Consider the following 17,078-nt stretch of genomic DNA (forward strand, 5'->3'; position numbering starts at 1 on the left):
TGCATTGTAAGCAATTCCTATTTTGGTTTTCTATAACTTTAAAATAGTTTTTGGGATACAGTAAAAGTAAAAGAAGACAACAGAGCAGACAGAAGAGCCGAACTATAGATACTTGCATCCTAATCGTGAGTCCGAAGGGAAGAAGCTACCACACTGTTCTGTCTGGAAAGGAGGTACATAAGCTAGGCTGTCACACACTATGGACTGAACTGTGTCGCCCACCCCTAAAATCTTATGTTGAAGCCGCTCCCCGCAATGTAACCATATTTGGAGAAAGGGCTTTTTAAAAAGACTGAATGAATAAAATCTTAAAAAAAAAAAAAGAAAAGAAAAGAAAAGAAAAAGAAAGGGGCCCCTGGGTGGCTTAATGGGTTAAAAAGACTGAATGAGGTTTTAAGTGTTGGGGTCCTCACCCAGTATGACTGGGTTCATGTGAGGCCACAGCGAGAAGGCTGCTATAAGCCAAAGGAGAGAGGCCTTGGGAGAAACAACCCTTGCCCACACATTACACGTCTAGCCTCCAGCATTGTGGGAAAATAAATTTGACCTATAAGCCACCCACTTGGTTTGCAGTACTGTTACAGAAGCTCTAGAGTAATATATGTAATTTGGATGAAATTATCATGGATACAAGTGATATTTAATCTGCTTAATGATGTATGATAAATTAAAAAAAGATGATTACACAAGGCTAACCCTACTCACTACTGGCAAGCATCTGAGTGACTGTACCTTTTGGGGATGGCAGAGGATGCAGAGGTACAAGTCAACAACTCTGAAACATAAACAAAGACACTGAACTCTGGAGAATTAGGTATAGGAGGGGAAAATCCACCTTAGACTCGGTAAATCTAAAACTAAGAAAACAAATTTTTAGTTACTTCCTTCAAATTGCAACTGAGGGAAATACTGAGAAGCTTCCAACAAACAAGGGATCAAAAGTAAATGGAAGTTAAACAGCATCAATTGAAGGTGCATACCATGCTACTGACCGTTTTATCCAGTGTCCTGGTTCTAATTTAGACCACATTGAAAGTTACTGATATAAAAACAATTTGTTTCCCCAGGTCTTCAAAAAAGGTCATTTTTTTGAAATAAGTACTTCGGGTTCATTAGTAGGAATGAATAAACTGGCTTTTAAGTAGAAAGTCAATACAATAATAATACTTACCTTCAGCATGGGCCACATACGATTTCCTGGATGTGCCTTGTGAAGGGAGTAATTTCCATATGGTGCCTGAGCACTTTGTGTCTCAGTGGTCAATTATACACAGAACCACAACCAACCTTACTATTCTCAGAGATCGTAAAATACTGATGATACTTTACAAATGCTTTGATGACACATTTAAAAAACCTTGTTTTTAAAAACAAGTTTTAAAAACCTTGGACAGAACCTGAAAACCAATGTAGAATACTACTACTGCTCAGAAGAAAATTTAAAATCTAAACCAAAACACATTTTGATAGGAACAATGTGCAAAATCTAACCTTACAACACAAACAGTACTAATTCCTTGTCATTTATACCTCAGTAGTACACTAGTACCTTGATAAGGAATATTATATAATGGCTTAATATTTTCTTCCTCCTCTGTCCAGGAATTCTATGAGAGGCACTTACAGAGAGTTCGAGTTTTGACGACGCTATAACAAACATACACATAGTATAATGATATATTTTACTATGCTAACAAAGTATCATTTATAAAGAAATTTTTTATAAATTCAAAAATAGGTTATTGGTAACATGATTACCTTTAAAGCATTGATTTTCATTCACAATATGACTTCATTAATCTTAAACAGCAGTTCCATCTACAAAATGTTCTACAGCTTTTTCTTTTTGAAAAGGAGGAAAATAAAAGCAGGTAAAGATATTCATAATTTCTAATTCAACAATATCAATTTCATTTCACAGCATTGATTAGTAGAGAACATTTTCAATTAAAGTGGTATACAATTTACAAAAATAGAATGATTATATAATGCAAAACATTATCCTCCATTATGAAGAATGTGTGTGTGTGTGTGTGTGTGTGTGTGTATACACATAAACAGATTTTTTATAAGTTTCACTATTAAATAGCCCTTATTCAAGTACTTTTTTCTGGTATCTCTTGAAATAATTACCTTGCTATATTATTTGTAAATACATAAAAAAATAAAAGGTTAATCTAAGAAAAAGTTAAAAGTTTCAGTGTGGTTGACTTAAATATCAGCCGTTCACTTCAGTGAAAACCTGATTTGAATTCAAAACAGGTTTAGGTGCCATACTGAGTTTAACAACTTAGTCAAAAATATAGATATATTTGTGTCAAATACTTAGTAAATTTCCAACGTGCTAACAGAGAAAAATTAAAAGTTTGTATTAATCTATTCATCTATTTATCCAATCTTACACAATCCCCAGACAAAATTCACTTATATATAACTAAAATGATCCACTAATATACAATATACCTGCTTACAAACACATAGGTAGCCATAAATAAAACTTTATTCTTTAATTTCATTTACAAGCTACCAAGTATTATGTATCGTACACAGTGCTGAACACTTAAATGGCTGTAGTCGTGGAAAGATCCAGACTGAATGGAAAGCTGTAGATAAAGAAAAGATAAAAGCAAAGTAATACTGTAACAGAAAGGTGGCAAAAGCATGGTTTTGCCATAATGAAATCAATCAGATTTATAATTATACATCAGTTCTGGTTTAAAACAAAGTCTGAGCGCCATGCGATTCTCAGCTTTATTATTTGCAGTCTGGCTAAAGTCTGTATAGTCATTTTGTCTTTTGCAGTTATTAAAATAAAAAAGTTAAAAACTATAGCAGCAACAAGCAAACCCTGTGACAGGAAGGCAAGGGTTAAGAACTAAAAAAAGTTTATACAGTGTGTTTAGGGAAAGTGTGTGCAGTTTATCTTCCATCAGCAGGAGTTCGACTGAGGGACAACATGATTCGGGCAAACCGCTCACAGAGTTCATGTGTGGAATATGAAGGTAACTTCGGTGGCTCGTGGAAACCTTTAATCTCAGTAGAACAATCAAGCAGTTTTGGTAGAAAATCTGTCAGCTTCTCTTGGAGATTTGCTGTAAATACAAACAATTAGATGTAGATAAAGATAGAGAGGGAAAGAAATTATCATCTTTACGTAATTTATTAGAGTGGTCAACTGATGTTTCATTTCAAAATAAGCAAAATAATTACCATTTGGTGGAGAGAGGTAAATATAAATGGCAAGGCAATGTATGCAACTTGGTTTGTAAATAAGAAAAAAAAGTAATGATGTTAATGTAAAAATATTACAGAATATAAAAAGAATATAAAAATAAATAACATCTAATTCTAACTGTGCTTAATCCAACAACTGAGGTGTCCACCAATAGTAGTGGTTAAACTTACACTCCATTTCTTGTCCAAGATAGGAACACCAACGATTTCTCATGTCTTCCACAGCAAGTATATCTTTCTCTTCCATTTCATCCACCAATAACAAGGGCAAAAATGGGACAATAAACTCATTCATGATAATCAGACCATTGTTTACTTCTCGATCCTCTCCAGATTCAAATAGTTCCGCTGCTTGCTCATTTAATTTCTTAATGAAATGAGGAAAAGAAAGAGTTTTGTTTCTTTTCTTTAATTAAATAAAAATACTTGTGTTAACACCAAAAACAACATAGTAAGTATGTTTACAAAAAATATTAGAACAAACAGCAATAGGGAAAAACAGTCTCAATCTACTCTAGAAAGAAGTCTCCTAGAAAAAGCTGTGCATATAATAATAACAAAAACAAAAACCTTTAGAAACTGGCCAATTAAAGAACTATCCTCCAGGGATACAAACCACTAACATTTCAAGTTTTAAAAAACTCAAATGCAATAAAAGCACCTGAGAGAATAATAGTTAAGATCACAATGTCCTAATATTCTCATTCAAAAATTTTAAAAACATACTACAGATTACAATTAGTAGTTTACAATAAAGAAAACATTTCAGCACACCTACTTAAAGACGTTTAAAGTACACTTAAAACATGTAACTTATATCTGTTCAAAAATCATACATTCTTGAATACTTTTGTGCATGTCTGTGTATTCTGTATAGGAAAAAAATCATAACTTAGGTGCTCAAAATATATAATAGAGTGATGTTAATAGTTAATGAAATTCAATCAGAAAAAATGTATAAAGATGGAATTTTTGATTTTATACCTATTAGCTAACTAGATGTACTCCAGACATCTAGAAAGTAATCTAGTACAAAAAAACAACAAAACAAAACAAACAAAAAACACACCTGTTAAAAACTTTTTTTAAAGTTTATAAAACAATAGCAGTATTTCTACACATTGATAATAAAAATATTTGAGAAAAAAAAACTACCCATGACTAGGTGAAAAAAAAGGATACTGTTATTACAATGATCTTTTGACATTATATATACCAAACATACGATTTAGAAAAACTAAAAAAAATCCACTATTTTTCTGGATTAATAATGATTCCTCGGGCTCTGTGAAGCACTTCTTTTCTCCCCAAAAAAAGGAATGAAGAAATTTAAATATAAAAATGTAATTATTCTGATCCCACTTTAAGAACATTTCTGGTTTATCAACTGCAATATTTAGGATCAATAAAGAAGGGACAATAAGGAATTGGGTGCATTCTCCTAATCTCAATCTTAAAAGATTATACCCAGATTATAGACCTCATCATGATGCTTTCCCCATCAGAATTTATAGTCAATCACTTACACATGAGTCCGGAAAATGTGTTCAATGTAAGATAAAATGAGCAAGCAAACACGACCTATGTATATTCAACTTACTAGTAAACATTCTCTTCTATAATGTGATATCAATTCTTCATCATGTCCTCTGTTTGGGCCTTTGGACAAGAGTTCCTTGTTATTCTGATAAGCACAGATAAGGAACAGCAGGGAATCTATATAACTTAAAAATTAAGAGAAACACATAGCATTAATATTTCATCTTTGTAAAAAAAAAAGTCAGCTACAGTTGTAAAATATTTTAAGTATACGTTTGTTTTGATTATACAGAACATTACAATAAAAATATCATCTGATGCCCTGTAAGCCTGAGAGCACCCTTTTAGCAACAGCCACATATGAAACCAATTATACAGTTATGTCATAAACTAAAAACAAAAACAAAAACAAAAACTGGAACTAGGAATTAAGAAAACACTGGGAAGGGAAAGCCCATAATTGTTGAATTTAGATAGTTCCAGTCTTCTATGGAAACTGTTTACCTCAAATCTTCCATTTACAGTCAAAATTAAGACTGAATGAAAGCCTAGAATCTAACTTTTTAACAACATAATGTCATTTTTGTTAGAAGGAAGGATCTGGTTACTCGAGGTTTTTTGTTGTTTGTTGTTTTTATGTTTCTTATCACAAACATCATTTGTTGCATTCAGTGACTAGTCAGGTTTTTTCTAGTCAGGTCTGGGCACAGTTATCACGATAAAAAAATGTAATTGGTAGAGGAAAAAATATCCAAAGGAGACCCAGTGGAAGTAGAAAGGGAAAAGAATACTTCTAAATCTGAAAACTCTAGTGGAACACAAACAATAAAAAAACATACTAACATAAAAGCTGACAGGTCTTTTATATTCAATATAAGTAATATTAGTATGTTACATTAATGTAAGCCTAGAAGTTATGAAGTTCAAACTAAATTTTAAAAAAGAGGAGGGTAAAAATGTTTGATTGTATCTGCCTCTAAAATAATTATCCTCTCTTAATATGCTGTAAGAAATAAATACAGCTATATATATGTATATCTGAAATATGAACATAAGCTAACTCCTTTGTGTGAGTTTTTCTAATCATAACATACCTTCTTATGATTAATTCAGAAAAATATAACATTCTAAAAGGTGAAATAGTATAAAGAAATACTTTTAAAACTCTAGGTTACACTAAGTTTTACTCATGTGCTCAAATATAAATTCTGTACTTCAAATGTTAAATGCAGAAATGAAATTAATGACAACTCAAGTTACATACCTGAAACTATTTCATAAAAAATGTTATTTCACATAGTTTTTTTTGAAAAGTCTTCTCCCAGGAATTCGTTTTTAAGAAAACTTACAAACATGGCATTTTATTTTGAAATACTATAAACATAACCTCAGCTAAAGACTTTTTATTTTACTTATGAAAGGAAAAAAAAGAAGGGAGTGATAGTAATATTGGATGTTTTGCACCACTAAATTAAGGAGGTCTGCAGGCACATCTACCTTTCTTTTATAGCCATTAAGTTCCTATTCCAAATGTCATTAACGTCATTCAGGGAGACATTTGTATTTGGCCTTCAAGCCCGGAGTCACCTAAGAACAGCTCTAAAACGATGACCTTGTTCCAATTTTTCACTGAGGCACACAATTCCCATATTTTATCAACAACCTCTGAAGTGCCTACAAATATATTTTCAAACAAGTCAGAGTAAGACTCAGCAGTCCAGGTACAACATCCACTTTTTTTTTTTTTTAAAGTTTGAGAAATGCATATTCTTTTTTTTTTTTTTAAGATTTTATTTATTAATTTGACAGAGAGAAATCACAAGTAGATGGAGAGGCAGCCAGAGAGAGAGAGAGAGGAGGAAGCAGGCTCCCCGCCGAGCAGAGAGCCTGATGCGGGACTCGATCCCAGGACCCTGAGATCATGACCTGAGCCGAAGGCAGCGGCTTAACCCACTGAGCCACCCAGGCGCCCCCATCCACCTTTTTTAAAGGAAAAACAAGACCACGTAGCCCATAGATTCTTTTTATCCTCATTTATACTATTATAAAATTATGGCTCCTAAAAACATGATTTCATTTCACTACTCAGACTTGACAATGGACTGTCAATCAGTACTCCATTCAAGGCTTTCAACTGCTATGTTTTTATATTTAAACAAAGACAGAAACTTTCTAACCTGCTAGCAGTGGTAACTGCGGTATTTAAAATGTAAAATTAACATTTCTTTTTATGATATTCCATAAATACTACTTGTCACCAGTAACATTCGTCATCCCAGAATATTTACTTTCTGAATAAGTATATATTTGAGAATAAGCAAATTATGAAATTAAAACACACTTTCAAGTTATATCTCAAAATCCTTTAACAAATGTTAACTAAGAAAAGCTAATACAGAAGTTAATGCAGAGAGCAAGAAAGTGACAGATTCACCTTTTTAATTCTTATTGAGTGAGAAAAATAAATACTTCTTGCACTTACCTGACTTCATTAAATTTTACAAGAATAGAGATCTCTACTTCAATTTTTCTCTCCCTAGTTAATTGTGTGACCTTGAAAAAGTTATTACATCTCTATGGAGACATGTGTAAGTAAACACAGTTTCTTTATCTATAAAATGGAAATACCTTATTGATCTTAGATATTCTGTTCAATTATAAGATCACACTACTATTTTTCTCAGAAATATTAATCTTAGATATCCTAAAGTGAACCTGAATACCTCTATTAAAGAAATAAAACTCTGACCAAAATAAAATAACTCATAAAATGGAGCTACTGATTAATCAAAATACTTTTCCATTTCAGTAACCAAAGTGAATTCTCTTATAAATTATACAGTATTTGTGACGAGCACTGGGTGTCGTATATAAGCGATGAATTGCTGAATTCTATTCCAGAAGCCAATATTGCACTGTGTGTTAATGCAATTTAAATTAAAATAAATAAATTACACAAGGACTAGGACTTTAATAATTTGTATCCAAGTATTAACACTATTTTTTAATTCTGGGTAACTTCTAAAAATTTGGTAAGCATACAAGGGATGGCGCTGTGCACTGTCCCACAAACACAGCAGCACGGTCTGACAGAACTTTCTACAGGGAGTGCTATGTCCATGCTGGCCAATACTGGAGCCAAACATTCAAAATGTGGATGCTGTGACTGAGAAACTGAACTTTTAGTTTTAAAGTTCTTCATTAAATTTAAACCGTCACATGCTACCGGTGGCAACGAGGACGGCCAGCACAGCTCTAGAATAGCCTGTGCTGTCATTTAAATCAAAATTGCATTAACCTCTCAGCAGAGGTTTCCTATACTCCCTACAAAACAAGAAAAGGAATTCAACAACCCTTTTACTTGAATGCACTGTTAGAGAATATTTAAAATATAGCACTTCTAAAAAAAAAATCACTGGTCAAGTACATTCATATTAAAGAATGAATTAAGAAATATGTGAACAACATGTAAACACAAACTAGTGAATAATGTGTAGATAAGTCAATATGCATCTTTTCGTAATAACATTTAAAAGTAAATAATAATATAGTTTAATAAGTAGAAATTCTTTTAAAACCTTTTGTAATTTAAATGAAAAATGATCTAAAATGTGTTTGCAGTCACAATACTCAGAAGACCAGTGATCAATTCTCTACAGTGATATTTTTACAGTAACTGCAAGCTTGGACAAAGAGATTAAAACACTATTTCTGCTCTGAAGTCAAGATTAGACTCAGGAAGAATATGAAAAAGCTGGAGACTGAAGGCAAATGTCAGGGAATACAAGAATTCCTAGTGTTGGGCCACAAGCTTCTTTGGTCCCCAGAAAAGTTCTTGGCTTCAATCTAATCCTACTGCATCCTAAATTTCAACTATAGTATTTAAGGGGTGATAGAAAGACTAATGCCAACCTTACAGATTTAACTGAAAATGGAAAATATATAGGGTATAGAGGAACTCTCTGTACTAACTATACAACTTCTCTATAAATTTAAAACATAATATTAAAAGTTTATAAAAAATATGTATTGTAAATAAAATATTATCTATAGACAAGGTTATACCCAAATAGAATTAAGTACAAAAATAGTATCTGACCACTATGCCTTACCTTTCTTTTTGAAAATTCTCTAGCCCAGTTATGAGATACATGGTTGTTTCCCTGAATTTCCTATAATCCTGATGCCACTCCTGTAGGTGAAAAAAATTTTTAAAAGAATGCAGAGTAGGATATTAAAGCCACATTGAAAACTGTTCTTAAAGTAATGCATAGTTCCCACAACTATTCAAATTAACAGTATCAAAGAATGCAAAATTAAGGTAAACTAGACCTAAATCAAGACTTTCAATTTTGATACATAAGATTACTTCATTAGTATAATAATAGAAATTAATGAGAAGGGGGTGGGATTATGGACATTGGGGAGGGTATGTGCTTTGGTGAGTGCTGTGAAGTGTGTAAACCTGGTGATTCACAGACCTGTACCCCTGGGGATAAAAATATATGTTTATAAAAAATAAAAAGTTAGAAAAAAAAAAAAAAAGAAATTAATGAAGAATAATGATTCACTACAGCAGAAATACAAATGCAAGATAATCTATCATGTTTTCTATCTCTCAAAAATTCTTTTGTACAATGGTATATTATTATTATTATAGATGTACATCACACTAGATGTGAGAGGTAAATGAAGTTACTACTCTAACAAAATGAATACTGAAGACTATTATATGATGAAAAATGTTAGGGAACTAAAAGAAAAATGTTATAATAAACTTATTTAACCTTTTAATTTTAACAAGTTTATGTTAAATTTTATTTTAAATATGGTAGCTGAATAGTTTATTCATCTGACATATGGTGAAAAGAATAGAAGCAGGTCACATTTCAACTGCCCTCCCTCCAAAAACCCAATCATTACACATGTAATAGGACTCAACAATTCAGAACTGACCCAAATCAGGACTTCCCTTTAACTTACTAAGAGAAAAACAAACAAACAAAAACAAACACTATTTCAAGGAAAACCAAAACTAAATTCAATACAGGATTTAAATGAGTAATTAAAGTTAGCTTTTCTGGAAAAGTATTCAAACTGCCACTCTATTGTCATTAGCCTTGCCTGAGAAGTTGGAGTAAGCTTTTTCTGAGAAGCCCTAGCCAAGAAGTGTTTTAGGCTTTGCAGGCCATGCAGTCTCTTGTCACTATTCAACTCTGAGATGTAGTGACATACCCAATATGTAAACAAATAGCTGTGTTCCAATAAAACTGTTTTATAAAAACTGGTGGTGGGCTAAATTTGGTCTATGGGCCAAGGTTTGGTGAGCCAGGACTCAGCACGAGACAGAGATATGTAGGACACATAGGATTCAAAAACGTGTCATGTAAATACGTGTAAGATTTAATGGTTCTACAGTTAGAATATGAGGAGTGCTCAGAACAAAAATACGTTGAATCCAATTGGATGAAGCAACCCTGGGGAGAGACTGCAGAGTCCAATCGTAATTAAAAATCAAGACCATATTTGATTTGAATCTTGGGGACAAACAGAGTGAGGAACCCCCTTGCTTGTCATCTCTGGCATATATCATGTGTACATTTATTTGTGCATATATATTCTCAGATTTTTCATTCTGCTATATTGTTCTAAATTACCTACCCTTAAAGCATAATGGTAGAGAATGGTAACTCCTCCTGATTTCTAAAATAAGCTTTCCTACCTTGTTCTTCAAGAATGTCTGAGTTAGACGCAGATGTTTACATTTCATAAATTTTTTTAAGTTTTACTTAAGTAATTTTTATACCCAGTGTGGGGTTCAAACTCATGACCCCGAGATTAAGAGCTGCACATCCACTGACTGAGCCAACCAGGCACCACCCCTACCACCTCATAAAGTTTCTGAAATCAGCAAATCAACCTCCATCTGACAACTTGCTAAAAGTTTGATAGCGACTACACAGAACCAATAAACTACTCTGGGGTAAAATGGCATCTTTACAATACCAACTTATCCAAACATAGTATGTATAACCATTTATTCAGGTCTTCTGTTAACAGCTCCTAAAGTCATACCATCTTTTGCTAGATTTATTTCTAGTTACTGCACACTTCTTGATGCTATTATAAATGATGTCATTTTTTAAAATTTCACTTTCTGATTATCTGCTGCTGGGTTGGTTAATGGAACAAAAACTGGTGTTTGGCAGGTTTTACATGTTGCAAAGCTCTCTTATTATTTTAATTAATTTATCTGTAGATTTTGTTTGTATTTCCTAGGTGCAAAATCTCCGAACAATAACTTTACTTCTTTTTTCCAATGTTTACTTTCTGCTCATTTTTGTTGACTTGCTGCCCACTTGGAATTTCCAGGACAATTCTGAATAAAGTGGTTGCAAACATCCCCATCTTTCCTGATTACAATGCCCACAATTCTATATATTTCCTAGCTTTGCTGTTTTTTGAGACACTCTTTAGGAGATTAAAGTTGATGCACCTTGTATTCCAGGTTAGCTAAGGATTTTCATCAAAAATGAGTATTTTTTGTATATGTTAATATGGTGAATTACAATAACTGTTTAAGGGAAACTAGAATAATTAAGTTTATAAATAGGACCAAACATTAATCAAAAACACTATGAAATCAACTTAAAATTTACTAGATTCATAAATTTAAAAAGACAATGTGTTGGGACACCTGGGCTTAGATGGCTAAGCGTCTGCCTTCAGCTTGGGTCATGATCCCAGGGTGTTGGGATCCAGTCCCTTACTTCTCCCCCTACTTGAGCTCTTGCTTGCTCTAACAAATAAACAAATTAAAAAGTTTTTTAAAAAGTAAAAAAAAGACAATATATAAATTTATATTTAAAAGTCTGAAAGAAAACTAGGTATTTGAATTGATAAATTTAAAAAAATACTAATTTTAAAGCCAAAGTTCACAAAGAGAATTTTGTGTACAAAATTACCATAAGCATGATATGAGCATTCATGCATGCTCTCTCTTTCACATGTACAACAGTGTCCAATAATGACCGATGTTTTGGCATATAACGATTAAGGCAAGTTTGCAACTTCCTCCCCAAAATGTCTGATGAGGCCAAGAAAGGAAAAAGTACAGCATGGCTTCATTTGAGAATGCAGGTTCTGTGAAATTTTTTAAAAAAGGATGCAAGCTGTGTTAACCATGCTATAATTTGCTAGCTGTGAAAATTCTGGGCCGGTTACTTTACCCTCTCTATACCTTATCGTCTCCTGTGCTCAGCTGTCCTGAAATGAAAGGGAGATCAGTGAACTACAGAATTCCTCAATCTACAGTTGAACCTCTCAAAGGGCACATTACCTCATATTCTTCCAAATTCACTTCTTCAGGTTTTATCATTTCAAGTTTGGCTTGAGCAACTTTCATTATGTTGTGACACCTTCAAATAAAAGAAATGCATTCCTAAATCAAAAGCAAAATTCATAAAAACTGAAAAATATGTGACATAAAACTAAACTACCCAACACATATGAAAATAAAATCCATTGTCACTAAGCAACACTTTTTTGAGGAAGCAACTCCCAAGTAACTTTAATTGAAAATGGTTTTTAGATCAATGTTGGATAGTTACAAAGCACATAAAGAAGACAGCATCAATAGTTTTAACTCAAATTTACGATGTTATATTTACATATGGTGTTTAAATTACATTCTATCAATACATATTGCATAAGAAAAAATGAAATGTTTTTTCTTATGATGTATATCTAAGCAAGCCTAAGAAACATTAAATCTCATTTTCCCCTTTCAAATGGCAGTATTCATAAACAGCAAAAAAAGAATCCAAAATGTGGCTATCATTTCAGGTAAAAGAGACATTCTTATGCATAGAATCATTATTAAAGAAATCTCCGCAGAATATATTTAGTTATCACATGGATCTCACTTTGTCTTTCAAGTATAAGAGAAATTAAACTATTAAACAATTTGACCAATTTCCATCCCCAGGACAAAAACCGCAAAAGAGTGAAAAGTCAATGTGATTACTCCACCAATATTTTCTCTTACTATTTGGGTTTGTACCAACAACCCAAATAGTAAGAGTCATAATCAGTCATATTTCTGAGCGATTTGTGGTGGGGTAATATGTAAAATAAGTGATGCTCCCACTACTACTAATAAAATAGTAAGAGCTAACAGTCACTGAGCACTGTATTGCCTATCAAATACTGTTGAAGCCATTTACTTGTATTATTTCACTTAATGTGAAATTTCACAGTGGACACATGGTAAAGCAGGAATTTAATCCTGAATGCTTTATTTCCAAATATTCTCCTCTGCTGTACATATTTTTAATTTTGAGATAATCATGAAGGGATAATCATTTATTTCAGGATTAAAATGGATTACAATGAACTCCAAGATAACATAAATGTTTCTGTATTCTAAAAATAACATCCAATACTTGGATCTTTACCCAAGGCCTAAATTTCTTTAATGGAATTCATTTTAACTAGATTATATTTTAGTTTTCTAATATTACTAAAAAAAAAAAAACCTTCTAGGGATTTTATACAAATTTCTATGGAAAAACATTTTTGCATAAACCAAAATACAGCAGATCCTTTAACAACATGGGTTTTGAGGATACACTTACACACAGATTTTTTTTTACAGTATTGTGTTTTTCCTTATAATTTTAGTAACATTTTCCTTTTCTTCAGCTTACTTTATTATAAGAATACAGTATATAATATATATAACATACAAAATATGTATTTATCGACTTTACATTATCAGAGGCTTCCAGTCAACAGGAGATTATTAGCGGTTAGGTTCTGGGGGAGTCAAAAATTACACACTTTATGTGTAGATTTTTGATTGCACAGAGAGTCAATGCCCCTAATCTCCACACTGTTCAAGGATGAAGTATAATTCAACCATTTTAAGACTTCTCTTGATATCAGAGGGTATTAAACTATTTTATTTGCATCTACAATTAAATACTTTTCTCTAGAGATTCCCAAACAAGGTAATTTTGCTCCTCAAAGGGATTATTTGGCAATACCTGGAGACACTTTGGGTTGTCACGGCTTGTGGGAGGTGCTACCAGCATTTAGCAGGTAGAGGTCAGGAACACTGCCAAATATCCTATACGTTATAGGATACCCCCACAATAAAGAACTATCTGACTCAAATATACAGTAGAGACTGAGAAATTCTTTATTTCTCTAAAATACTGAGTTCCCAAAGGGCAGTAATTATATTATATTCTCCTGTGCATCTTTATATTGCTTAGCTCAGTACCTTGGTCAATAATTACACACACTAAAGCAATAAATAATTGCTCAAACTTTTAAAGGTCATGACTATAAACTCCAAGAAAATCACAAAGCAACTGTACAAATTAAGTGAAGTCAAGTTTTGTGCTCTATTTACTGTCTTCATCTAGGTTAAAAGAAACATTAAAAAAACTGCAAAGAAAACTATTTTAAAAAGATAATTTGAGCACATGAGTTCATTATTTCACATTTTTAAATTACCTTTCATCAAAACTCAAATTCCTATCTCCAAATTGTTCTAGCAATGTTTTCTCAATGATTTTCTTTGGTGCTTGGTTCTGGATAAAATAGACCACTACATGATGTAAACGATAATCTGTTTCTGGTGGGGTATCTTCTTGGGCCAACTTAACCAATCTTGAATACTCCAACTTAATTGCCTAGAAAATGTAACAAAATGTCAATTTTGGTTAATTATAATAATTAAAATCCTTCGATATTACAGCTTTAATTATTCTTGTGTTCAGATACGTTTTTTTCTTTTAAAGTATAACAAACAAGGTAGTACATCTAAAAATACTGCCCCATATTCCATAGTTTAAAAGGATTTTCTAAAACTGACCATATGTGTACTTCCTTATCCCTTCACTGTAGTGTTTTTTGTTTTCATGTAGAGAAGCAGTAAACTAAACAACAGACCTAAGCGTACTATGTGAATACTTTCGTAAAACTTATCAGTCTGGTCAGTCTACTCAGAAATATCCTAAGACTGAGAAACCTCTTATCCTATGCTTTCCAGTATCAGTTTCATGTATATTTTGAATATTCCAAATTTTCGAGTTGAAATACAGCTTCCTAGAATACCCATATCTGAAAGAAAAGCTCGCTCTTATATGCATAATAATACCACTATAATTACCTTTTAAGAGTTTAAATAAGTCCTGAGATTGTAAGGATCACAGAATGAATCCCTTGTTGCTTCAAAAATATTTGAATTTTATATGTGTAAGAATTAATTAATATTATCATTATTATCACCTTGTGCTTGAACTTCCTTTTTCTTTATAAACAGGACATCTCAGAATTTATAACTAATTATAACAGGAAACAATACTGATACATGTTTCTACATGTGAGCAAACCATTTGGAAAATATTAGCTCATAAAGAGATAAATGTAGGGTTATCTATCAAATACTGCTGTATACAAATAACTTATATAATTAAAAATACTTTTCATAATAATCATTTATACTGGACTTATATCTAAATCCTAGCTCTATTAACCATAAAAATTTTGGGGCCACAAGCAAAATAAGTTACAAAAAAATCAATTCTATTAGAAAGGTTTTTTTGTTTTTATTTTTTTAAGAAGTATCCCTTTCCTAAGCAATTCCTGGCAAAACAGATACCTTGATATATTTTATAGAAGGGAGAAAATGTAACTGACAAGCACTAAATGAAACATTCTAGTTATATGCTTTTATATTTCATTAAAGAGAAGGCTAATAAGTCCTTTCTATAAGTTAGCACTATAAGCAGAATTATTACCTTATAGCTAAAATAAATTGAGTTCTCCTTTTTTGGTCATACATGCTGTTGTTAAAAATAGCCATGAAAACTATATTTTGACATGTAGGATCATAGGCTCACTTCAATGTATACCTAATTAGCATACATAAGCTTTGCTTAGAACTCTAAAATCTTCTTATTTTCCCAATTTGAAAAAAAAGGGCGCACATATTCATTTAATAACCAAACTATACTAAATTTGAGAATATAAAACAAAAAAAAAAATCAGTAAGTGTTCTTCCTTATTATAGTCTCCAGGCAATGACTGTCATAAACCATTCCAAGTTCTTTTGAATATTTAAATATTTCAAGGTATCATCCTTTTGGCCAAAATTAGTATGACCAAAATAAAATAAATTCGTATTGAGCCTCTTAAAGTAATACTGTAGGTTTAGAGATTAGAAATTATAACACTAAATGGTTACATATTTTTTTTTCACCTACATTCAAAAGAGAGATTGTATATTTTTCCTAAAGAGCAAAGAGGTCTCTATTAGCAAGCTGGAATACATATCCCTCTTTTATTCTAAAATTATGTTTATCCCTTAATTTTGTTCTATTTAAGATTCTCCCAATTTGCACAAGGAAACGCCAATGTTAAAATCTATATTTAAACAAGTAGAGGTAAAAATGCACGTTTAAATTTCTACAAGCGATTTTTCAAACACATAAAAAGTACGTTTTCACCAGCACAAATTATTTTTTTATAATTGATTATTTTTATTTATGAACGTCCTTCTAGAAAAGCTCTCTGATGTTTAAAATATACTGCAATCATATCTATTCCTTCAAAATTTCAACAGATGTTCCACACCACTATATCGGGCCAAGTTATTCACTATCATTACAAGCAAAGTTAACACTGCTGAGTTGTCAGTTAATTCATACAACTTCCTCAGAATCTTGCTGCAGAACTGTGTTTGTCCTTTCCATACTCTGGCTGCCTATGAAGGTAATTATTTAAGTTAACTACCACAGATAGTGCAAAGAAACCACCAAACATTTACAGAATGAAATATAATATTAGTCATCAGGTAGGTGATGGAACTGCTTCGCAATTCATTTTTAAAAGTCTCTTTCACCAGACCTTTAACATGGTCCTACTATTCAGGTCCAAAGTTACCTATTCTGTCTTACTTCCTATGACTCTTCAACAAAGACTTCCTTCCACTTAGGTCAGAATTGTCTCCCCACAGATGCACTCGTGCCCTTATTCCTTAAGTTCTCCTAATACATGAGGTCCTTTCTTGTCTGTTCCCCATCTATCTGTAGATGACCCATTCAATAAGACTAGTTTCTTTCTCTTTTGAAATCTTCAGTTGCAAAGATCCAAATGATTGTACCTAGACTTTTTTCTACCTTTCCAAATCATAATACAAAATCATACTCTAAATCTGTAATTTTAACAGACTTTATTTTGCTATAACTATATACATACAACAGAAGATACCAAATATACAAACATACAATATA

At 32.0% G+C, this 17,078-nt stretch overlaps 1 protein-coding gene across 8 annotated transcripts in view; it reads right to left on the reverse strand.

Moving 5' to 3' along the window:
• Positions 1-1,668: 1,668 nt before the first annotated feature.
• Positions 1,669-17,078, reverse strand: part of USP25 (ubiquitin specific peptidase 25) — a 133,576-nt gene continuing 118,166 nt past the window's right edge. For all 8 annotated transcript variants that reach the window (XM_082689239.1, XM_082689234.1, XM_082689237.1 and 5 more), the window contains 6 exons: positions 14,296-14,474; positions 12,113-12,191; positions 8,886-8,965; positions 4,835-4,958; positions 3,406-3,601; positions 1,669-3,092 (listed from right to left, as the gene is read on the reverse strand). In XM_082689239.1, coding sequence (XP_082545365.1) covers positions 2,920-3,092; positions 3,406-3,601; positions 4,835-4,958; positions 8,886-8,965; positions 12,113-12,191; positions 14,296-14,474 — 831 coding nt within the window. In that variant the 3' untranslated portion in view covers positions 1,669-2,919. The remainder of the gene's footprint in view (positions 3,093-3,405; positions 3,602-4,834; positions 4,959-8,885; positions 8,966-12,112; positions 12,192-14,295; positions 14,475-17,078) is intronic.

Source organism: Mustela nivalis (assembly GCF_964662115.1).
Source record: "Mustela nivalis genome assembly, chromosome: 1".
In the NCBI taxonomy this organism is placed as follows: domain Eukaryota; kingdom Metazoa; phylum Chordata; class Mammalia; order Carnivora; family Mustelidae; genus Mustela; species Mustela nivalis.